This window comes from Dendrobium catenatum, unplaced genomic scaffold, assembly GCF_001605985.2.
Source record: "Dendrobium catenatum unplaced genomic scaffold, ASM160598v2 original_scaffold_254917, whole genome shotgun sequence".
In the NCBI taxonomy this organism is placed as follows: domain Eukaryota; kingdom Viridiplantae; phylum Streptophyta; class Magnoliopsida; order Asparagales; family Orchidaceae; genus Dendrobium; species Dendrobium catenatum.
Genome location: NW_021573316.1, coordinates 899,143 through 924,833, shown reverse-complemented (window position 1 = coordinate 924,833; position 25,691 = coordinate 899,143). Strand labels below are relative to the sequence as shown.

The 25,691-nt window shown below is 35.6% G+C and overlaps 2 protein-coding genes across 5 annotated transcripts in view; both read left to right on the top strand.

Moving 5' to 3' along the window:
- Positions 1 to 1,747: 1,747 nt before the first annotated feature.
- LOC110103572 lies at positions 1,748 to 4,916 on the top strand. 2 transcript variants are annotated; one of them, XM_020832346.2, is made up of 2 exons: positions 1,748 to 1,993; positions 2,108 to 2,453. In XM_020832346.2, the coding sequence occupies exons 1-2, from the start codon at positions 1,773 to 1,775 to the stop codon at positions 2,241 to 2,243; spliced, it is 357 nt and encodes a 118-aa protein (XP_020688005.1). In that variant the 5' UTR covers positions 1,748 to 1,772; the 3' UTR covers positions 2,244 to 2,453. The 2 variants fall into 2 exon arrangements, with proteins under 2 accessions (XP_020688005.1, XP_028548523.1); XM_028692690.1 differs by having other exon boundaries at positions 1,853 to 1,993; positions 2,114 to 4,916.
- Positions 4,917 to 7,755: 2,839 nt separating this feature from the next.
- Positions 7,756 to 25,691, top strand: part of LOC110103592 (DNA annealing helicase and endonuclease ZRANB3) — a 41,667-nt gene continuing 23,731 nt past the window's right edge. For 2 of the 3 annotated variants that reach the window (XM_020832377.2, XM_020832376.2), the window contains exons 1-5: positions 7,756 to 8,217; positions 10,766 to 11,131; positions 12,846 to 12,978; positions 17,627 to 17,802; positions 22,593 to 22,666. In XM_020832377.2, the coding sequence (XP_020688036.1) occupies positions 7,864 to 8,217; positions 10,766 to 11,131; positions 12,846 to 12,978; positions 17,627 to 17,802; positions 22,593 to 22,666 (1,103 nt within the window). In that variant the 5' untranslated portion in view covers positions 7,756 to 7,863. The remainder of the gene's footprint in view (positions 8,218 to 10,765; positions 11,132 to 12,845; positions 12,979 to 17,626; positions 17,803 to 22,592; positions 22,667 to 25,691) is intronic. The other variant, XM_028692689.1, reaches the window with a different exon arrangement.

The following is a 25,691-nucleotide window of genomic DNA, read 5'->3' as shown; positions in this document are numbered from 1 at the left end:
TTGCATTCAAGGAAAATATAAACAACGATAAATATAATTACATTTTCATGGTCAATATTTATAATTTTGTTTCCAAGTCAAAAGTCCAAAACAATATAAACTGTAACAGCGCAAACTCTCAACTATCGAGATATTGTCCGCTCTGGCATAAGAGCCTCGCGGTTTTGTCATGTTGGTGTAACTTCCGAGTAAGTCACCAATCCTAGAATTGGTTCGAGATGAGCACATTAATATGTAGACTTTCTTAACATTTGGATTCAACATAAACTTTAATTATAGCTACAAATTTGCAAATAATAAGACAACAAAGTACTACAGCCAATATCGAGACAATTCACCATAAATAGAAGCATTTCATTCTTAATTTAGTTGTGAGAGATTATAAGGAGCATAGGCATTAGAAAAGGCATTGCTGGAGATCTCGTTACTATGTCAATTTAGCCCACCTACCTTCAACAAATATGTAACGATATTACATAATCGATAGAAATATTTGATTACATGGTTGAGGAAGAGGGCCTTCGTGGCATCATCAACGATCATTTAAATAAGTCTTATATCACAAATAATGCACTTTCTCATTACTATTTACTGTATAAGACACTAATACATTTTAGTACACATATATTGTGGAAGATTATTTCCATTGCTAAAGTATAAAGAGCCTTTAGGCATTGGAATTATCACAAAGATATGATGGGTGGGCTTTGTCATTGATGTCAATAATGGGTGTAAACTTTGGTGATGACGACAAATATCTGTTTTGGCAATGATGGACATTGACCTTGATGGCAACACCAAGTGTTGTCCTTGCTAGTGACGACAAGCGCTACAACATGCTTTGTTAATGTCAATGAGCATCGATAGATGGTGGGCAACTTGAAATATTGAGGGTTGGCATTCAAGGTGTTGGGTCTTTATTCCAGAATCCTCATTTAGGAAATCTTTTGTTATCATTAAGAGAAAATTGCTGGGCGCCATTGTTAGTGTCGACGGTGTCATCAGCCTTGGCAGTAATGACAAATGTTAGCCTTGATGGTGATGACAAGTGTCAAAATTGTTGGCAATGTGGTACATCGGCCTTGATAGAAATATCAGGTGTTGGCTTTATTGGTGATGACAATTGTTAGATTCGGCTCTATCAATGATGAAGTGCATAGGAAATGGACAGTGCATTGGATTCTTTCTCCTGGAATCCATGTTGGGTGCCTAAGGCATCTCCCCTTATATTTTTTTTAATGTGCGTCATTATAATCATTTTGATAAAAATTCAAAATATAGGGTATTCTTTATTGGTATCATATAATATTTTTTGTACAACTTAATGTCTTAATGAAGTTCTATTTTAGCAACATTGGGTTCATTGATTTAGTCTGTCAATATGTTTGCTTTGATTATAAGTACCTCAAAATCAAAAGTTGTCTGGTATATCAATCAATCTCATGAAAATTTTAACCAATTTTTGAGTGCTTAAATTTTGATCTATTTGGAATTAGATTGAGAGGATCTTAGAAACTTAAGACTTGTCTCAATAAAACCTTCATTTCAAGTGCAAGTTAATTAAAAATGCAGTTATATACTTAATATGATCCTATAATCAAATGTGCCGAAATTCATAATTGATTTGATAGATTTTCTATTGAAATAATCAACAAAATTAAAGCTTGAAATGACCGTTAGGCCCACAGGCCTCATGAGTCCATGTCCCCTCGTTTTCTATCCACTCTATAGCTCATAAAAAGAACTTTTCCTTCTCAAAACAAGTGGAGAACATGAGATCTCTGACTCTAAGATTTCATCTCTCTCACAGTCTCTCATCACACTTTCATCTGATCAAGAGAAACAACAGACACTCGAGATTAATAAAGGCGAAGAAATCAAAATCCAGCGAAGACTTCAAAAAGGAAGAATCCAACCTCCAGTTGAGAGTTTCAACAGCCTTTCTTTTCAGATCTGCCATTGCCGTCTTTGGATTGGGATTCATAGATGCTGGGTAACTGATATGCTTTCTTCTTTTTTTTCCTTTTAATTGCTTCAAAATTTTTTTTTCAGATTTGTTCATAATTCATAAGATTTCTATAAAAAAAACCCAATAAATTTGTGTCAGGTATAGTGGAGATTGGTCTCGGATTGGGGTTATATCAAAAGAAGCTGAAGAACTTCTGAAGAGTGCAGCTTACTTAGTTGTGCCTGTTTGTTTTTTGCTGATATTTTTCATATCAGATGAGAAAAAATCTCTCTGAAGAGTTTATTGCACTTCTTTGGCTGAGAGACTTTAGTTGCAGTTTGTTATAAAAGTTATTATATCATTGTTGTGGGGAAAAATAACTATTTCGGAGAAAAGCTGTTCCATAATTTAATTGTAGGTTTCATATAACATATTGGATTTTTGTTTGCCTTATTGCATTTGTATTTATTCTAGTTTAAAGGAGGAATAGAAAGGCTTCAATTAAGGTTTCATTTGGGGCTGCTTTCTAATTGCTTTTTTAAAGCTGCTTTGTAGTAAAAAAAATTTAAATTACAAATTTTATAATATAAAGTTACTTTAGAAAGCAATAATAAAGTTATCCCAAATAAAGGTTAAGTAGTGTCTTCAGCTTCGTTTGTGACTGCTTTCAACCACATATTTATGTCTATCTTCTAGTGATTTTTGTACTAAAAAGTAACTTTACGAAGGATAAAAAAAGCTGTCCCAAACAAAGTCTAAGTTGTGATAATTAGTGATTGTGATAATATAACTTTTGTGATACTATTGTGCGTATGAATTGGACATGAGCTTCTTAGTAAGCAAAACACATATCATTTGATGACTTCCTAGTTTCTATGACTGTCTTGATTGGGACTGGTAATGACTTTCTATAACATGTGGTAGCTGATCAAATATGGCATCACTTGCATTAAAAGCTCAAGCTTTTTCCTCATGAATGTGAATATAACAAACTCACCCAAGCACAACTCATTTATAACCCTAGTCCAAGGTTATATGTAGGACATGAAAGAAGTATCAGTCAAACACAAACCACCTTACCTATAGGGTTCTCTCTTAGCTCCGTTAGGGTTTATCCCCCTTAGTGGCGCCCTCATCGGGGGCGATCCTTCTTGCTGGTCGTCTCTTCTTTCAGCTCAGGGAAGTCTCTCCTTTTACTTTATGTATGTTTGTTATTACGTTCTGCTATTTTGGTTTTTTCATTTCCCTTCTGCCCTTGAGTATGGCGGTTAAGTTGGATGATCATGGCTTTCTTGATGGTAAGTTCAACTGTCATTCATTTATTGACGCCCTAAAGGGTTCTTCCTCTTCGGGGTCTTTTGCGGATCTTAAGAAGTCTTCTTTTTGCTGCTTCCCCTCTCTTTGGATTTCTGAGGATGAAGTTTTGGCCCTTGCCGCCCCATTCACTTTTTCCCTTGTTGGTTATTTCCCTAATTAAAGGCCGTCTTTGGGTGCCATAAGGAGGTTCTTCTTTAATTTAAAGCTCACCAGAGAATTTTTCGTCGCCCTATTAGATTCCCGTCATGTTTTGATCAAACTACCCTGTGATTTGGATTATTGTCGTGCCTTTGCTCATAGATCCTATTTTGTTAGGAATCGCTTCATGAAACTGATCAAATGTTTTCCATTTGTGGATATTTCTGAAGAATCCCCAATTGTCTCTGTTTGGGTCTCTTTCCCCAACCTGCGGCCGCATTTCTTTTCCCCCCGTATTTTACATGGGCTTGGTTCTCTTTTTGGACGTCCTCTTCATGTGGACAATGCCACTATAGTGGGGGCTTGTCCTTCGGTTCATAGAATTTTGGTGGAACTTGATATCACCAAACCATATCCTGATGACCTGATAAGGTGTGGTTGGGCCCTAAAAGAATTGGTTATTTTCAAAGCATTTTGATTGATGAATTTCCATCCTTTTTTGAGCACTGTAAAGTTGTGGGTCACTCTAGGAAGGATTGTTCTATGCTCAATCCTCGCGTTGTTCAGGATAATCGGGGTAATGAGAATATTGTTGGCGATGGCATTGATGTGCACACGATTCCTAGCGGCAATGGTGGTGTTGATGTGCACAAAATGGAGGCTCAAGTGTTTTCTGACGAAGCTTTGTCCAACCATTTGACTACCGAGAACCCATTGGCTTTGCCTCTTACGGAGAAGGTTGATAGTGTTATTGTGGATTTGGATGCTTTTGTGCATGATTTGGAGACCTTTCATGTTGTTCCTCCTCCAGCTGAGGCGATTGTGAATGAGGAGAATGATAAGTGCCTTGGCATTAAGGTTTTGTTGGATGTTTCACCTAATGAAACTAATGTTACCTCTCTTTTGCTTACTTCTGATCATGCTCCAGCTTCTCTTCCTTTGCAACCAAATGGAGAATCCTTTATTGAAGTTCCGATCTCAATTATCTCCAATGAACAATTGAAAGTGCATTTGAAGGATAATGTGAAGGGTAGCGTTTTGGATCAAAATGATTGGTTGGAGGATTCTGCCTCCTCGTATGGTGAAGATAGTGGTGATCCTGGGCTTGATTTAAATGAGACGTATGTTTTGAAGGTTGATAACTCTGTTGCTAATGATTCATTGCAAGGAAGGGGTAAATGTGGCAGGAGGAAGTCCAAATTGTAGTTTTTGGATTGCTTTTTTTAATTAGTTGTCAATGGTGTTTTGTTGGGGGTTGTGGGTTAGAATCAGATTTTGGGTGTTATTGTTGGTGTCGCTTGCTTTTTTGGTGGGATTTTGTTTTGGATGTTGCTTGTTTAGTCTGGTGCTTGGACAATGATGAGGTTGCATTTGCCTTCCTCATGTTGGTTGTGGCTTGCTGGCAACCTTGCTGCCTTGATGGATTGGTTGACATGTTGCCTAGTTGATTAGGGAATACTGTTTGGAGCATTTTCTAAGTCCGTCTGTTGGATTGCCTTTTCTTTGATTTTGTTTCTTTATCTATTTTTGTTGGTCTGTCCCTGCACTTTCAATTTTGAAAAAAGTTTTTTTTTTTTTTTTTTTTAAATGAAGTATCAATCGCCTAAATTTTCAAATGGAATAAAGGTTATTTTCTGATTAAAAAAAAAGAATATATATATATATATATATATATATATATATATATATAGAGAGAGAGAAAATTATTTTATAAGTCATTATAAGTCCAAATCACAAACCGTTTTGACCCGAATATATATAATGCAGTGTTTTAATTACCTTAAATTATTCATAATTTTTGGGCTTAGGTGAAATTTCTTAAAAAAAATTGTCATTTGTCAGTATACATAGAAATTTTGTGATCGTTAAGTGTCCGTTTTGTAAACCGATTTCACTTGAATATTTTAAACATGCTTAGATAATTTATGAATATTTTTTTTTGTAATTTTTTATCTTAAATTTGAAGATATAAAAAGTTTTTAGAAAAATAACTATAATTATCTATATACTAAATAGTATAAAAAGAGAATCTCAAACATTCTAATAACTATATATAGAGATTTTTCTATCATAACTTAACACGATAAGATATATTATGATCAGGTTGGATTGTGACAATATTATTAAAATACGAGCATTGAATTAATGGTACATTCAATCAACAACCCTTATTGATAGAAGTTTTTCATGTTTTCTCTATCTATAAAATATATTTTTCTTCATAGGGCATATGAAGAATTATAAGACATGACTCGCTCACCATATAATAGATGCTATAGTGATGAAGCATCCATGCATGGACCTATTGTCTTCTTTATCATGTTTGTCTCTAATGGAGAAATATGTGCTCCACCAAATGACAAACCACATTGTACTATATATTAAATTAGTTATTATCAAAAAAATAATTACATGTAGAAGATTTATAGGACATTTAAGAGAAATATCAAATCAGCATAACTATCTTTACTTCATTATCCTACATTAGGGGTGCAAGTGAGCTGAGCCGGCTCGAGCTCGACTCGATTATAGGCCCGCGAGCCGAGCTTATCGAGCTCACGAGTCGAGCTCGAGCCAGCTCGGCTCATGAGCTCGCGAGCCGGCTTGAATAATTATTAAATATAAATATTTTTTTAAAAAATAAAATGTTATGTAAATCAGGATTTGAACTATGCATTAAACTCAAAATTTTTTGTTATTTCTCAAATCCTGCGTATTTCAAAGTTTCATCTCTCTTTCTCTCTCTGACAAATAACAATGGCCGGTGAGTGCTCCAAAGCGAATAAATGATGATGTAAAGTGTTTTAGACAGCTGAATAATAAATGCATATTATTCATTCATCTCCCTCTCTCTCTCTCTCTCTCTCTCTCTCTCTCTCTCTCTCTCTCTCGTTTTAAAAGGCCGCTGAGGCTCAAAGCCTCAAACTCAGGTGAACCAGAAGCGAAATGGACCGTGCCGGAGTTTGACGAGCGACTCGAACTCGTTTATAATGGGACGAGTTGAGCTCGAGCTCGATATTTGACAGTTGAGCTCGACTCAAACACTCTCTGGCTCGAGCTCGAGCTTGACTCGTTTGCACCCCTTTCCTACATACAACACAAAAATGTTGATTTTTTTTTTATTAATTATAAAAAAGAAAAGCGCTTCAAATATAAACACAAACAAGCATATTATTTTATTTGAACAATGGACTAACATTCTTCGACATATTTGGAAACTTATTCGAGTCGAATCAGTCATTGGTAAAAAATGGTTTGAATTTGATTTGAACCTTATTCAAAGTTTGTAGTAGATGGATTATTTGAATGAGATTTAAATAATATTAAAACAATGTTTAAATATAATAAATTATCATATAGCCATAATACCATTTATAATTTAAAAATATATGCTAATCAATGTTGAAATTCAATTAAGATAGTTCGGCCGATCCAATTGCAGGTATGATCTTTTTTGTAACAGCCTGTATCCTTAACTATTGGGTATTATCCAGTTTGACTTAAATGATATCACGATTTTATCTCATTGGTATAACTTCTTAAGAGATCATCAGAATTGCTCGTGCATTAACATAATTAACATTGGAGTTTCCTAATAAAATTCCAATTATAACAACAAAAGGTACATCGATGTTTGCTTATTTCTATTTAAGGGGATGCACAATATTCCCACTTAGATAACCGACACCTTCGTCAGTATCCTTATCTTAGAATCATGTACCAAATAAATAGAATTCTAGAGGTGACTCTTACAGGTTTAAATGGTGGCTCCCGCTATGTAATATTTTATCCCATATTAGGTTCAAGAGGTGGTTCCATGACATAGGACTTTCTCCTATTTGACACTTAGTTCACATCTTCTGACCAATCTATCTATTTGATCTCATTTCATAAAAACTTAAACTCTTAACTATCTGAATTTTATCTGCTTTGGTCCAATGGCCTCACGGTTTTATCTCGTTGATGTAATTTCTCAGAAGATCACTCATCACATAATTGTTCTAGCATGAGCTCATATAACTTTAGAGTTTCTTAATAAACTTCAAATCATTACACCGAAAGTGCTTTGATTTTTAATAATTTAGCTTCTTTGTACTTAATGTTTTTCACATTTATGTTAAAAATTACATATTTTCATAAAATAACAAATAAATTATGACATCATTGCCCTCTGTTTCAAACGAGCGATAGTTCAATAAAAATATGTAGTTTATAAAATAAATTTGATAAAAAAATAATTTTGATAGATATTTAATAAAAGACACGTAAGGGATCAAATTTGTGCATTATAAAAAAAGTGAACATGTTTGTAAATAATTTGAAAATTATATAAAATTTAAAAGTCACAAGCTCTTCCGCCGCCATGCCGCGCGGGTTCGTTTGGGGTGGCGGCAGCAGTGGGCAAAGCAGGTTTAAACCCTAAAAAACCTGACCCATTCCTCCGCATACTTCTGTTTGCAATGGAGATCACCGAGGAGCAGCGAAGGAGGTCAGAGGCTAACCTAATCGCAGCTCTCGAGAAACGGAAGCGCGTGGAAGAAAGGTCGAAAGATGATCCTTGGAGGCTCTTCAGGTGCCGCAAGGTCCCCAGCCCAACATTGTCGCCGTCCTCATCGTCCGGTGGGCCCGTGCCGGAGAAGAAGAATTCAGTCTCACTGCGGCCACCTGAGCCTCCGAAACCGCCCGAAAGGTTCCGTGTCGTGCTGGAGATATGCTCGCCTGACGAGTTCGCTGTTTCGCCGGAGCCATTGCCGGGTTTTTCTTTCCCTGGTGCCGCGGAGTGCTTCAGGATCGTGGAGGCTGCTATCTCTTTAGTGGGTTCATTTACCTTTCTTCTTTTTACTCACGATTTTGTAGAATGTCTAAATTTAAGCTATTTTGTTCTTTGATTGGGAGTTAGAATTCGGATAGAAAAGCAGAGAAATAAAGCTAACTTATTATTTTGTTTGACAGTTTAAGTAAAAAGAAAAGCAAGTAGATTTCTTTATAGAGGGTATTTGGTTTCTATTTCAAGAAAAGAGTGAAAACACTGAAAAAAATAGTATAATTAAAATTTAATTATACCCGAACCTCCATTTGCTCTAAAAAAAGCACACAAATTTAAAGCACTTGAATATTATTGCATGCTAGAACATTTATGCTCGTAGAGAGAAAGGGTTTATGGTCTTGGCGTTGAATAAAAATTTCATACAAACCAGTGGCAGAGCAAGAAATTTTATTCAGGGGGCCTAAATTAAAATAGTTTTATTTGCCGTCTCATTTGAATGTTAGCATACATTAATGCTTCATTTGGTTATCTGATACTTTTTGTCAAAGGTAGTTTTAAAAATGTTAGTTGAGCGGAACCGTGTGTGACGGCTTCAAAATCGTGGTTCAACTGCTGAACCGGCTGACTAGATAATTTTTTTAAAAACAACACGGTTTAATAATACGATAGTATGAGTTGCATATTTCAAATCAAACCGTTCAAATGATAGAAAACTTTTTATTAAACAAAAAAGGCTTCGTAATTATTAGGTCCGGTCCGATCACCAGACCTATCTCTGCATTCAGACACCAATAGAAATCGGGCATTTGACTGAAAAAAAGTTAATTTTTTTAGTATAATCTTTTTGCTTTATGTCATGTCAGTCCGATAGACCCGACCCAATAACCCGGAGATGGTTTGAATTCATGATTAGAAGAATGGAAATGAAGCGTTTTTACTTTTCACCTGACATTTTCACTTCTCTCACACTTTCGGCTCTTTGCCTTCGGACTTCTGCAATACCTTCCGTTCTGCAATACCTTCTTCTCGGCGGTAGGCGACGATGTTGGAGTACTTCAGCATTTAAGAAAAGATAATGTTGCGCCTTTGTTTCGCTTGCGGTACGCTTTTGGTGCGTTTATATTATATTTTAAATTTTAGAGTTTAGTGTTAATTTTATACATAGTAGTGTTTGTTCAATGTGATCTTAAAATGTTTATTTTTTGAATTTCAACCGTCTTCATAAACGAAAGAAACAAATGATGCAAAAGCTTTAGGTGCCCTTTACCTCACCTTTATGTGCGCTTTAGTTGTGTTTTAGTTGCGCTTTTATTGCGCTTTATCATACATTAAGGCTTCGTTTGGTTATCCGATACTTTTTTGGTCAAATGTAGTTTAAAAAATGTTAGTTGAGCGGAACCGTGTGTGATGGCTTCAAATCGAGGTTCAACTGCTGAATCGGCTGACCAGATAAATTTTTTAAAAACAACACGGTTTAATAATACGATAATATGAGATGAATATTTCAAATCAAACCGTTCAAATGATAGAAAACTTTTTATTAAACCGAAAAGGCTCCCTAATTCTATTTAACTATTCAACATCTTCTGGTTCTCGTCTCCGTTCCTGAGCCTACTTTCGTTCCCAAGGGCGAGCCTTTGCATGAGACCAAGTCGTTGCCGGTGTTATTCATTGTTGCCAGCCTCGACCATAGTCGACGCTCTGCAAAATTGATGTCCCTTGCAGCTAAAACCTGTAAATATAAGATTTATTTAATAAGGAAAAAAAATCTTCTATTACTTGCTTGAACTTTCGAGCTTCCATTTTTTTGCATTTTTTGAATTTACTGTAAAGCTGATATTGATTGTTATTTCGCATTACTTCAATTGTTAGGCTATTAACGAAATTTCTAAGAATTGATTTCACATTACTCAGCTGGACAAAATTATTACAAATAAATTCACTGATCTCTGGCACAATTGTTTCCTTAGCTTAGAAAATCGAGTGATGTGCTTATTTTTGTAAATAGCAGCTTAATCAAGCTACTCTGCTTGGGAGAAAATGCAACCAGTTGTAGTAGAATGCATAAAAATATCAGATAAATTGAAGCATACTCATTAAAGAAATGAGATTTTTTTTTCAAGTGTATAATTCAGATAGGGGAAAAATAACAAGGCCTAGTTCAATTAAATTAATTATTCTATTGGTAGTTGTAGATTACAAATGATGCATTTTCTTGTATTTGTAGAAGGTATTAACATAATTTAGCGGACAATAATTGTGGAAGATATCTTTTGTGGTGGCAGTAGAAGTCGTAAGATGTTTGAGTTATCATTAGCAGATAGCCAGATAAGAACTCAAATTTGATTTGGATGGATCTCATTATCTTTAAAATTGTTTTGATATAAATGTAGTTTAAGTTTTGATTTATTATCCATGTATTGCACTAATTTAAATGCTAATCCAATAACTTTGAGATCCATTGAAATAACATTTTTTCAGGATATTCTAATGAAAATTTTTCTCATAGCCAATTAATTGTTTTTAAGATCCTTCGGGCACAAATTTCAACTGGTGGTCAAACTTCATATCTTTTTTATTTTTGAACTCTGCAGGCTTTGGATTTTCGAGTAAGTGAGAGTCAAGGAAGTCAGTTTTGCACGAGGGCCTTAGTCTATAAACTGAAGGATTATGATTCAGTGTTAAAATGCATTAAGAAGTTGCCGTTGGCTGACTTGCTTGATATTCCATACACCACATTATTAGCTATCCGAACATTTAAAAATTATGCTGCCACTGGGCTTATACCTTCCTGGAAGGAGCACTACTCTGAAGAACAGGTTGATGGCTTCTTGACAAGACTGCCAAGGTCATTACGAGATGCACTTCTCCCTTTCCAGATGGAAGGTGTTCGCTTTGGACTTCAGAGGGGTGCGCGTTGTCTCATTGCAGATGAGATGGGACTAGGGAAGACCATCCAGGTAAATTCTTTTCAGATATATTTTTACTTCCTCATATATAAAAGGTTAATTAGTAATTTAGTATCATGTGTTATGAGAATTTTGCTTATGTGCAGTCTCCTATATGTAAGCAAAGTGTATAGTAAGCATATTTAAAGTTTTTGAGACTGCTTAGGATTAGCCATATTAGCGCTTGAATGTGATAACTTTTAGATGTTAATTGTCATGGCCTGACTGCACCATTTCAATAGTTCGAAATGAGTTTTTTAAATTACATTTAATCCATGAGACAATAGTCTGTTTTCTACATAAAAATATCCACCATTATATGATACAAAATAACCAGGAAATTGATAGGAAACACTTGTAGATCTCAGGTATTTCCTATCAATATTCGGAAAACAGCGAGCTTCTACGCAAAAATCCGCACAAAACAGTAGATAGTTTGTATTATTTGATGAAAGGGAAACGGAAAATAGCAAGATACAATTGATCCTCTATTTGAAAGGAGGATCGATCTCTCCCAAATCTCTAGACGCCGCTAGAGCCCAAAAGAAAACTTAAATATGAGAGATCTCAAATTCAGCCAAATTCAAGATGCCCTAACCCTAGGAAAAATAAAGTATTCAATGCATACAAATCAAAAGGAAATTCCTAAACAGTCCATACATTCAAATTCCCTCATAAACTTTATAAAAAATCCTTCCTAAATCAGCCCGGTTGGCGCTTGCGGTGCGATTGGCATACAGGAGATGCGGACATCTCCGCCTCGGTTCCGCCTGGGCCGGCCCCATTTGGACCGTTTCATCGGCTAAAAAGTGAAAAAAACAAGAAATTCATCTATTACATGATAAGCGCGTAAACTTACAGTTTCATCAAAGTCATGATCACACAACAATATATAAGAGTCATGACACTGAGAGCACAACAGGCATCTTAAACTCAATAGAAAAGAGTGAGTTTGCATGAGTAAACTCAGAAGGAAGAATGCATAATTGCCAAGGAAATAAAGTATGCACGATGCCCAATGAAAAAAAAATCAATAATTTAATCTGTACGGATAAAATTGACATGCTCTGGTCGATTCTACAAAATTCATGAATAAAATTGACCATCAATCCGGCGTCTCCTAATATGCATGCATATCATATTTATTTGATTGAGGTATTCATCAGTTGTGTTGCTATTTTCAATGAAGTATGCTTAATAATATCAATAAATCTATTCTTAATCACGTTGAATAAGCTTAAGAATCTCGGCTATACGCATCTGGTGGTTGGTACTCTTTCTCTCCATATATATGTAATATAAAGTATTGTCATATATATCATCCTTTTTTTTGGGTTGTATTTTTTATTGACAAGTGGAAAATTTATCTTGACATGAATTATATGGTTCTTACAGATAATTGTAAATTTTCCACGAGTATGCATAACTATATTTATCGATCCATTATTAATCAAAATGATTAAGTTTAACAATTTTTACTATTAGCTACTGTTACTCCCTCTCTATCTTACTATCCATATGTATGAATTATAAAGTATTGTCATCCATATCGTCCTCTTTTTGGGCTTTATATTTTACTTGCAATGCTTGTATCGGTGCAAAATTAATCTCGACATGTATTGTGATTCTTACAAATTATTGAAAATCAATGTTACACAAAGAAAAATAAATTATATATTATTTATTACTCGTCATATTTGAGTACTTCATTCATTTTTTTTTTCAGGCTATTGCAATTGCTTGTTGCTTCATGGATAGGGGTCCTGCATTAATTGTTTGTCCTGCTGTTTTGCGATTTTCATGGGCCGAGGAGTTAGAGCGTTGGTTACCTTGCCTTTTACCAAAGGATATACATCTTGGTAATTTTTACTATTTATTGATATTGATTTTGGAAGTGTGCTTTATTGCTATTACATATTATAGATCTCATGTATGTGCTTCAAGTTCCTTATATTATTTTTATTAACTATAGTAATAAAATAAAATCATGTGAGTTATTATCATACAATGAAGTTATGAAGTTTTGAGGGAGGGAAAGGTGGATATACTTTCATAACCCACAGCAATATTAAATAAGTTATTGGCTAGGTGCAAAGGGGCGAGGCGGTGTTGGGTAACAAAGATGAAAGTTTTGTCCACCCTAGCTATATTGCATGGCTCAGGATGCATTTAATTGGTGATCTTCATTTGGGCAAAGGCAAATGTAGCATTGTCATTCATCCAACTGACACTGCTAATGATTAGCTTGCACAACTTGACATACATTTGGAAGATGGTGTCACGGCTATAGTCTATGTGTGCATGAGTGGCGGGGCACAACGATTGGCTGCCATGTGAGAGCCATTTAGTGCTTCCTTGATATGACTGGACTTGTCGCAAGCTTTGACATCGACTTGGTCATCTATATAGTCATCATGTTAGTCTATGTTTTTACCTCAATGTGATGACTTTTATGGAGACGAGTGATTGCGTAGTGATCAGCTTTTCCATGTGTAAAACAGGTTGCACTCATAGGTTTCAACTTTTACTTGTTGTCGAACTTGAACCTTTTATTAAAATTGTCTTTTATCAATGTTTCTTTTCTTTCAAGGTTGTTGCTCCTAGTTTTACTTTGAATATTTCAGCTTATCCTCAACTCTTATGTCTGTTTCTACTAAAAGTCTAAAACTGAAAATTCATTTATGGCAAGTGGTGCTAAAACTTGTCTTAGTTGATCTCCGAGGCCTCTTGAAACTCAGTAGCATTTTTTTCTCTTGAGTACTAAGGAGCATATTTGAAAAGGCATGTGAACTTTGTCTCATAATACGTACTTTCCTTTGATTCCTCATGTTACGTTCAAGAATTTATACCATAGTGCTAATCTAGTTGATGAGGAAATAAACCAATCCTTGAAGTCTCTTACATAGTTATGTCAATTATCATCTCCCAGCTTTTCCTTTTAGTACAAATGTTATAAGTATGACTCTTCTATATTCAGACTAAATTGTATCTTTCAAAATCTTTCCAATTTTTAACTATTATTGTTTAGCAATAGTTGGGTCACTTGCTCTTTTGATTGCTGGTGGTTTATAAGTATGAAATGTTCATATGTGTTGTTGACATATGTTATTGCATCGACAACTAAATCAGCCCTGATCAAGCCGATCGAGGCTTGATTGGGCTCGATCGCGCTCGATTGAGTGCCGTCGAATCAAAATTAACACGAATTGGACCTTAATTTTATCAAATTGAATTTAATTTCCCCAAACTAAAATCAAATTGATCAAAATTGACCTAATTCGGTCCAAATAAAACTTAATCAGACCTCGTCGAACAAAATTCGACACGATTCGACGCCAATGAACTAAAAACTTATCGTGAAGATGAACTAAACACTTATCATGAAGATGAACAAAATCGACGCGTCAACTAATGGTTTCTCTTCCTTCTGGATGACTTTCTCATTTTTTGCTCTAAATCTATTATGGTTACATTTTCATCTTTATTGGGGACCACATGTTGATGCTCATTTTACCTCTCTAAGATTCAAGAATGCATCTCTCTTCTTTCAACGATTTCTCTTTATTTTTCATCAAAACTCAGTTTGACCTAAATATAAGCAACCATCTATATTTCAAGGAAAAACTTTGCTTATTTTCATTGAAGATGAGATATCTGAGCTTGTTAGTTCTCTTTATTGTTTGTTGGAAAATTCACTTTGGCTTTCCCTAACTTGGAGATTATTTTTATATTCATGTTAGATTCTCATTTAGTTTGGCTCATTGATCATCATCATATCATTATAAGACTATATTTAGAATTATATTATGCCAGATGCTTCTGGACTTTCCTACTATGTGAGTAACTTTTGATATGAATGATAAAATGGTCTCCCCATTTTGACCCGTTTGGGTAAGTACTTATCACTTCTTTTTGGGTGGTATTTCTTCAACTTCTTTTACAATCTTTTAACTAATTCATTTTATACATCTTGGGTTATATATTTGATAAGCCATTACAAGTTTATGTTGCTTTGGATTGTCTATCTAGGCCATATGTGCCTAGAGTTTTGGCTGAATTGAGTTTTATCACTCTACTTGAAAATGAAATATGGATTGGTTCTGAATTTTATGGGTATTGGTAGAAGATAAAATTTGAGGGCATCCCCTTTTATTGCTTCTGCAAAATCTTTGGGCACAAGTACTCTAATGTGTCATAGGCCATCTGGAATTGAGGAGGTATAAACAGCTGTTTAGATCTGAACTTCTAACACTATGGATGGCGCTCTACCTTCTTTTGATATGGTCCGCACTTAGTATTTTATGACTATAAAATTATGCTTTATATGTATAAAATAAATCTCTAGTTATTTTTCTTTTTTAGATGAGCAGTTCTTCTCAGACCTGTGGATGTCATGTTTGCAACTTCTATCATTAATGTCCTATAGTTCACATTTCATGTTGATTTGCTTTGGACTTCAGTTGACCAAGATGAAGCTTGTTTGACCACGATTCATGCAACCTTGGTTAACCAAACCAAGTTTGCATGGAGTTTTAGTTGGTGGACCAAGTTGACTCCTATAGCCTTGGATGATGAGGAGCTAGCACGGGTAAAATACCTGCGGTTCAGAGAAACATTAATTTTTATTGGATATCTTTTATCAACATTAGATAATTTTTTTTTGGTGGGTGGTTGGTATATGAAATTATGCTATTTTTTATTTATTACACAAATTAACTACAAACAATCTCTTCAAGGAGCAGAAAATCAAAGGATATTCTTGACAAACCGTAAAAAATTGGCTGGTTTGAGAAAGGGTAGCTCTTGGAAAATTTTCACATTCTCAAATGCCTTTTTTGCCTATAGAAATTCTCATTGAGGACGCCCTATTGCTTCAATAACTATAGTTGAGTATGTGCCACGACTTTGCTAGTTATTGGATAATTATTAGATGCATACAATGATGTTATCCTATAGACTTTTTGCAAAATATCAAATATCAACATAATCATTTTTCTTTCTTTGGTTTCTATCTCCAAGAGTTTGTTTAAGAACTTTTTTTTGACTTTATAATGCCTTTATTACTTTTGTTTCTTTTTCTTGTTATATTTAGTGTAGGAGTAAAAGCTTGAAATAGTCCGACTATTGATAAATGCTTAAATTAGTCATAAATTTTCGTATTGCCCCAATTTGGTCCATCAACTATTAAAAATCGTCCAATTTGATCATTGGATTAAATTTGCAATTTAAATAAATGGAAAAAGCTGGAGAGCTCTTCTTTCTGGGCATTTAGGTAAAATTCATTGTTACATGCTCACTCGCTTTTCTGCTTTAAGCCTTGGAGACTAAATTGTGTGAGGGAGAAGCTGCGAACAAGGCACGCGAGCGAGCCAGGGAAACGTGAGAGAGCAGGCCACGAGCGAGACACGTTGCGGTGTGCTCGATTCACATTCCAAAATCATGTGTGGCTGTGAGATGGATGACGCACCCCGAATGAGACACCTTGCGGGGGCTATTTGGGTACAAGAAGAACCTTGCGGGGGCTATTTGGGTACAAGAAGAAAGATGGCTACCTTCACAACGAGCAAGCTCCCATCGTTACTCTAATCCTACAGAAGAATGTTGAGGAGGTGTGACTTCAGATTCAATAGGAAGGAACGTCAAAGGAGGCAAATAAGTTATTTGGTGACTGGTTCAAAACTCTACCTCTCAAGCAAAGCAACCAAAGAGGAAAAGCAAACCTATGGCTATAGCAAGACAACAGAACATGCATTGCCATAGAAATATAATATAATAACAAATTAATTTAGTTTAACTATTTTAATTAAAATTAATTAAGAATATGATGTAATTAAGAAAAAACTAATTACTTAGATTAATTGATAATTAACTTAAAGTTTAATTATATTATTTATAATTGTTAGTTAATAATGGTAATTAAAACTAATAATTAATAATTCACTTATAAATAATTAAAAATATAATCAAAATTAAAATTAATAAGTTATTTCATAATTACATTATTTTCTATTTGTATTATTTTTATAATTGTAATTTATTGACAATAATTAAAATTAGAATTAATAAGTAACTTTTACTTAAAATGTAAATTAAAATTAAAACACAAATTAAATTTGATTTATTAATAAACTAAATGTTATGAAATTGACTTGTGATATTTTTATTATATTTAAATAATATGAAATTGTAATTTTGGCATGTTAGATTTTGCTTTAAAAAAATAGTTTTTTTTAATATATTCACCCTTATTATGTAGTTGATTAAATATGTACTATAATTTATTAAACGATAAAATTGAGTAATTTAAGCAATGTAATATCATATCCACTTGGGACTAAATTGACTCAATTTTAATAGTTGAGGGACTAAATATGAGCATTGCGAAACTCTAAGACTAAATTGGACATTTATCAATAGTCGTGGGACTATTTTGAGCTTTTACTCTTTAGTGTAGTAACAGTTCGCATCTCTTTTAGTAACCAGTCGGTGTTTGACTCATATTTGCAGTGTTCGGCCGCCAAAATAATCTAGACTATTTGGACAAAGCTCCTAAGATTGTTGTTATATCATACACAATGTTAAGTCGTTTGAGGAAGAGCATGATAGATAGAGAATGGTCTCTTTTGATAGTTGATGAGTCTCACAATATACGTTGCACTAAGAAGAAAATGGAACCTGAAGAGGTACTTCGAAATACTTGCATTAGCCATGCATGTTAATCTTTATTGCAGCTTGCTTATCGTACTTGTTAAATTAAACGGAACTTTAATTCTCATTCTATGCATTTTCTATTGCTTTTTGTTATGCCATATTCTTTGTATACTAGCTAGTTCATGCTTAAATTTTGCAATTTTTATTCGTTGTTGAAAGAATTTCACATTGTCATATTAACTTGTTTCTTCTGCTGTGTTGGCCATGCACAAAAAAGGTCTGTTGTTTAATGTTTAAGACAATGGTTTTGTATCCTATTTCCAATGAAATTAAACAAGAGATAATCCCACCCTTCTTGCTCCAACATTTCTTTCATACTTCAAAAGTGATTGATGTAGGACTTAAATGCTTAGACAATGCTAAGTAAGAAATCGCACGTTTTTATTTGAGAGCAATATTAGTTTTTAATCTTGCAGTGATTTTAAACAATGAAAGAAAACTAGAGAAGGGTGAAACTACCTAAAGCCAAGGCACACAACTAGAAGTTAAGATCACAAAATAATTAATTACTCAAGCATAACATATGTGAAGGATTTTCAACAAGAAATTCCTAAATTAACAATGAGATTATTCACAACGAAAGAAAGGGGTGAGAAGTGTCCACATTCGTTGAATGCGGAGGGGCAATCAATGCTAATTAATTTTAGATTTTATTTAATCAATCCAAGATTGAAGGGGTTTCCTTAAATATGTTAATTAATTTAAGAAAGGATTTGAATTTCAAATTTATTTGGATTTGAGTTAAAAAACTTTCCAAATTAATAGCAACTAATTTAGGAAATAGGGAAATTAAGTAGGGAAAGGGACTAGTGGTTGGCAGCTTGGGTTGGTGGAGGAAGTGGGGTGATGGGGAATCAGGTCGGGTGGTGGTGGAGCTTATGGCCGGCGGGTGAAGGAGGAGGGGTGGCGGTGCTCGGCCGGGAGAGGGGAAGGAGGGAAGAAGTGGCCGGCCTAAGGTTAGGGGAGATGGGGATTTTGTCCAAGAGAGGGAGGAAGGGATTTGGCTGGCGGTTTAAGGGGAAGAGAGGGAAAATGGGGAGTGACGACGTCAACCACAAACCAGGACGCTTCCTGCGGTTGATGGGTATTGCGATACCCTATCCTAGGGACTTCTCCTAAGCTCTCTTTTAGGACTCTCAAATCTCACCAATAAAACACAAGTGCAGAAAATAACATAATATCATTCATCATCCCTCAAAGGAGGGGGAGGCTTTAAATAACCAATACAATGAAGAAAATTACAAAGACCAACTTGCCCCTAGGGCATACATATGACTAGACCCTCAAGTGGAGGGCAAATTATTGCGTCAGGTGACCGAACGCAGAGATGCGTTCGGTCTCTCTCTGTCTACAGTAACCTGCGCTTTACTGTAGCAGTGCTACAGTAAAGCGCAGGTTACTGTAGACAGAGAGAGACCGAACGAATCTCTCTGTCAGGTGACCTGATGCAATAATTTGCCCAAGTGGAGGCATAAAGGAAAAGTACAATAAAGCTAATAAACTAATACATCAATAATAAATCTAATATAATGATAATCAAAAGTAAAACGGTGCAATCGTGGCCGTAGATCGACGGCCACGCCTCTGGTAGACTCTCCAAGGTCGGATGTCCTCATCGGAGATTCTCTCAACTTGGCAGTCTTTTGCTTGTTTACAACAAAATACTTGGATTACATTGATGGGGAAGGGCTGTTGGTTCATATTGCCTGATGGTGATTTCCAGAGGTTGATATTCCTTGATCTTCATAGTCTTACCTGCTTTGATGTCTCAACGCCTCTACTTTTTTGCTTATTTGTTGGGTATATTCAGCTGTTGTGAGGTGCTGATAGGTGGGTTAATGGCATTTTTACTTTTGTGAAAGGAAAATTTCACTCTGGCTTCAGCCTTGAATGTTTACATTAATGATTAAATGGACTCGAAATTAAACCAAAAGGAGTGGTGAAGGTTCAATATTTCTTCAAGTGTTCAACCTTGGGTCGAATTAAGATGACATAAACGTAAATTATGTGCTAGGTAAAGCTGTAAAGTAAATGTTGTACTAAATTAAGTAAATATATTTACTTAAAAAATTTGCAAAAACTTTACCTAATCAATGATTTAAAACGTTGGCTGATCAATGATTTATTTAGTATAACTTCAAACTTTTTTCAGCATATGCTTGCAGTATTATTATTATTATTATTATTTTTGTGAAAAAAAAATCCTTGAAAACAAAATATAGTAAAAGGTTGGCTTCATCCAAAGGTGCCTTATGTATTGGTGTGTGCTTATCTAAGTGGACAAACTTGAATCGATATTAGCTAACAAAAGGCTTTATGCCCTATCAAATGTGCCCTATGATTCATCATTCAAACATTTTTTAACCATCAGGGAAGTTGAGAGCTCTAGACGTGATTGTAATTTATGGTACTATTTGCAATAAAATCACTTCATCAAACCATCCAGATTTTAACCACTTACCTATGGTTTTCATTTGGTGGCAAACCACCAGTTAGAGGGTACATGTAGCATTATTATCGGTGAGAGATTATTTGAGAATTAATTGTAGCGATACACTTGACATGATATTGGCTTTGTGTGAGTTAAGGTCATTTTTAATATGATATCGCCTCGAATTGCATGCCGATGCTATCGACATAGCCGACGACATCGACCCCCTACGCAGGTATGAAGGTCCAAATCATGTCCTCGACGTGTGTGACGCGTCGGGCAACCACCTATACACGCTTTTCTTAGTGTGGTATGAGAGAACCTGGTGCGACACCAACAATGAGGCAGGTAGGCCTTGTACACACTTTTCTTAGCATGGCAGGAACAATTTTAAGTACCCGTACGAGCCTTAATACAGGCAGAGAAATCACTGTGCATTTCACAACAGGAACCCTGAATATTCATGCATGTTTTTCTTAGCGTGGTGGGAGTGAAGATCATGACTGCGGTGTTTACGGATGCCTACCATTCACGCTTTTGTTAGCGTGGTGGAAAGACCGAATTCCCCAAAACTTCCCTCAAATGATGGATATGTCGAGATGCTGTCAAAATTCAGAGTGAAATGCACAGAAACTGAACAACATGAAACCAAACTTGAATTGAACAAGCAGGTACCACTTAAGGCCCATACACGCTTTTCTTAGCTTGGTGGGATTAAAGACCACGATTGCGATGTTTGGGGATATCTGTCATACATGCTTTTCTTAGCGTGGTGGGAAGACCTAGTTCCCTAAAACTTCCCCCAAACGTGGATATGTTGGGATGATGCCGAAATTCAGATCGAAATGCACATAACCTGAACAACAAAAAGACCTAACTTGAACAGCAATACAGAGGACCTGTACCTGAACATAAATGCATATATTTTGAACAATTGCGCAGGAGATTGTGTGAACAACAGGGGACTGAATTTAAACCGAACTGCAAGGAACAAAACCCTAAAATGTTAAAATGAACAATTAAAATTTAAAATGCAAATGTCAGGTGATAACTTAATGCATTCAAATGAATACAAACTAACGAGTAGGGAACTTGTGATGAATAAGACCCAATGCATACAAACAACGAATGATAATCAAGTACAAACAAATATCAGTCGTCGACACCTGAATACATGGTACGCAATGAATGATGCTAATGAATGCAACGAACTCCTACAACAGTCTCCATGTAGTTGAATACACTGTACTTGAAAGCAACAACAGCCGACTGCAGAGTGCACAGGCGTCTCCTACATGCATCAATGAAAGCCTTGATATAAGCAACAATCAGCTTGCAGGGTGAAACGATGACCTTTGCAAAGCAATAGTAGAAAGTCTGTTGTGCACACAATAGTCCAAATAAAGATGAGAGTGGGCAACAAATGATGAATGTAACAGTGCTCCATGGTCAACATCAATGACCTATATACAACCCGTCGTTGCAAAAAAATACACCATGATCACCTGTGAATGATGATATTGGATACAACACAACTACAATGGATCTCTTACGAGCATTTTTAATAATATTGCAATAGATATGCCAGTAGAGAACCCATGAAGTGATGATTTGTATGCAAGACAGTACCAATAGTTCATTGTGAATGTAAACACCAACATATGACTGTAGAAAGCTCATCAAGGTATGGTGACCTATCTACGGATAATGACGTGCAACTTGTTGCAAATGTCAGGCTGCTCTGGCAGTCGACAACAATGAGCAGATGAACAAGTTCGTTGATTTGTCGAGAATGTCGTCTTAGATGGTTTGGTCATATAAAAGTCGGCCTTTCGATCCCTGTTAGAAGAGTAGATGTGTTAAATCTAACCTATATTAAGAAAGGTAGAGGTAGACCTAAAAAGATTTGTTTAGAAAGTATTTAAAATGATATTTTTAAAAATTAGATTTAAAGGAGAATTTGACTCTTGATAGGATACAATGGAGAAAAAGGATTCATGTAACTGACCCCACGTAGTGGGATGAAATTTGTTATTGTCGTTGTTGTATATATGTATTGATTATCAATAGGCATACTGGCTAAATGCATATTTTCGTTGAATACCATCCTTAGTAATGCTGTTGATGAATGCTTTTTTTAATTATTTGTTCTTACACACAATTTTGTCTCTGACCCATCCTTGTAATGTTATTGATGCATGCTCTTTTTATTTTTTGTTTTCACACACCCTTTTGTATCTGAATTCCTGCAAGAATGTGGTGTGTATGTGGATTATACTTGATCTATAACGGTCTCTATTATGAAGCTTCTTCTTCTTTCTTTTATGCCAGACAAAAGCTGTACTTGATGTGGCAGCTAAGATAAATCGAATTATTTTACTCTCTGGGACACCTTCCTTGACAAGGTTGTATCTGAACTATCAGTTCTCAAATCCAACTTTCCTTCATTATTTCTTGTGAGACTTTATTTTGTTATATATGTAGCACCAAGTGTGCATGCTGTAAATCTTTACTGGGGTCTGGGTTTTTTCCAAGTGGAGTTGGTCTTTTATAGACACTAGTTTTTTATTATTGTTTGTAATTCTTCATATGATAGCCATTAACATTGTTCTATATTTCTTTTCCTTCACTTTCTATCATGAACTTTTTGTAAATAGTGCTATTTTGAGAAATGAATCCTCATAATAGCAATGAAATTTTTAGCACGGGTCTCCGCCATTTGTGAAAATCCCAATTATACAGCTCATTTCACAGAGTCACCGTAATGATAAGAACATGTAGAATTGATGCAATTTAATTTAAAATCCCTAGTGCAAAATATGTACACTTACTTTTGTCCATTTGTAATCATCATCATCACCACCACTTCATTCTAACTATTTTGGGACATCACAATATTTTGTAGAATTTATATATCGAATTTTGTGTGTTTGAAGATACAAATAGATGGTCAGTGAAATAATTTGGGCCTCCTTCAAGTTGCAGGATTTCTTTAATCATATGTTCCACATACATGCTGGTGTGAAACCAGGAATTAGTTTCTTAGAAATTAGAAATTAATAAAAGTTGTTGGAGTAATGATAAAATTAATCTTAAGGCGTCTCAAAATTGAAGAATCAAGAAAGCTCTAAGAAGCAAACGATGCTTAGGAAATCCATTACAACTAAATTTGCAAGAACTTTAAAATAACAACGTAAACAAGAGTAATGAAATGATTAGTCAACTAGAATCCGACGGTTAACAAAGTAATCGTCTCACCTTGAGGCTCAAAGCCACTTTTCTACATCTAGGGTTGTCGGAGGAAGAAGAACCATACAAGAAACGAAATCACTCCAAGGTAGACGGTGCAGACAATCCGTAGTGATGGCGAGGGATGCGGTGGTAGTGGAGGTGGGGAAGCGGGTGGATGGCCGTTGATGGTCCACTCGTAGTCCGAGAATTGATCGTCGAGGAAGTCCACAAGGTGGGGAAAGATTCGGTTCAAGTAATCTTCAACGGTGTCGTCAAAACAAAACCCGACGTCGAAGAATGGAGATCGAACGATGTGGATGTCTCCGTGGACGTCGAGTACGAATCCGCTATCAACTTCGGGATCCGCCATGCATGATTGCAAGGGTTTGGGATGATGAGAAGGCTAAGGGAAGGGGGAGAAAGCCAGTAGTATGGGCTTGGGAGGATTGTGTGGGGGTCCAAATGGTTTTTGGGAGCGAAAGAGGGGGGGGGGGTGAGGCCCTTTGGAGAAAGAAAACATAAATTTGAATTTTTAAGTTTGATTTTCAAAAATATGGAGGGTTTAATTTTAGTTTCAGAATTTCAAATTTGAAATTAGCCTAAGAGGCAAAGAGTTAAGGGTGTATTAAAGTAGAATTAATAGGGGGGAGAGAGAGAGGGGAGTGGCCGGCCATGTATAGTGGTGAGAGAGCTTGGGAATTAAGCAAGTGGGGACCATAAGGGATTAATTAAATATAATCAAATCTGAATTTAATTTTAGAATTGATTGAATTGAAATAGCTCCCAAATTTGTGGAATAAGTGGGGGAAGTGAGATTTGAATTTCAAAATTGAATTTATTCCCTTTGATTGACTTTCCAAAATAGAGAGAACTATTTTAGGAAAGTAAAGTTAATCAATGGAATTTGAATTCAAATAGGGGATCATGGGGGGTGGCCGGTGGCAAACCTGGATGGCTGAAGGGGCGGCGGGATGGTGGCTGACGGGCTGGCTGAGGCTTCAGCCGGCGGTGGGGCTGGGAGGGGCGGCGGAAAAGGGGATGGGTGGTGACATGGGAGAGAACAGAGGAGGAGAGGCCACGGGTCTTGAGAAGAGCTTGAGGAGGGAGGTGAGGGAGAAGAGCAATGGAGTGGAAGGTTATTCAACTAAAAGAAAAAAAAAAAAAAACTCTTCCTCAAGAACTCACAAAGAGATCTTGGGGATACCACGAACTCACAAAGAGATCAATAACAAGAGAAATTTTCATTCATCGAAAACTAACTCCAAATACAATGACTAAGCCTATATACAGGCCATCCGAAAAATAAAAACCATAAAGTCGAAATTGCCCTTGGGCTACAACATGCAATAACTTCCTCATATGGTACAAATGGAAAACATAAAATATAAATGACATGAATAAAATAAAACATCAGAAATAAAGACTATGAATCGTGGTCGTCGCTCGACGACCCCTTCGATGGTAGGTGTGTCGAAATCTTCTATGGATGTCCTCATCACATGCACTTGGTACTATAAGAGATTGGCACATGCCAATTATTTCCTGTTTTGGTTGCGGGAGAATTGGTGTTGATATGCTGCCAATAGAGCCTTTGCCTGACACAATCATTTAAGAAAGAACATTAGCCTTCTCCAAGGTCTTGCCCCCATGGGATTCTGTAATGATCAAGTAAATTATGTAAAATAAACTGAGTGTAATCTAGCTAAACTAAGAGGAAGGTCTTACATTTTATCCATTCAATTCTATAGCATGGAAAATTGATTCAATTAAATTGAATGCTCAATTTGGGTTTTATTTATGTAGGAGAGGGCTTTAATCATTGGAAAAATGGATGCTAATTCAAAAAATTGAGTTTGTGCCATTGTCAGCTTTTTGATTTTAGTCGGGGTGCACTTGACTAATAAATTATTGATGTTCTCTTTACTAAAAATAGATGCAGGTGTACCACCATTGAAAGCGTGGGATTCATTTTTCTCTAATCTTTGATCAATCCACTTGTTCAAAATGAAAATATTATTTGTGATCAACTCAAGTCTGACCAACTTAGTCTAAACCATTATCAATTAGCTCACGCCTAATGTTAAGCCAGCAGACATCTTGGGAGTTATGTTCTTGGATCCTATAAAAATAAAAAAAATAAAAAAATATTCTTGGATCCTACAATCTACTTCATCCGCCCCTATGGTTAAGCTGTTGTTT

What these genes read in the sequence shown, in the direction of transcription:
- LOC110103572 (XM_028692690.1), top strand. Translation starts at nt 3,947, where the DNA reads ATGCTCAATCCTCGCGTTGTTCAGGATAATCGGGGTAATGAGAATATT.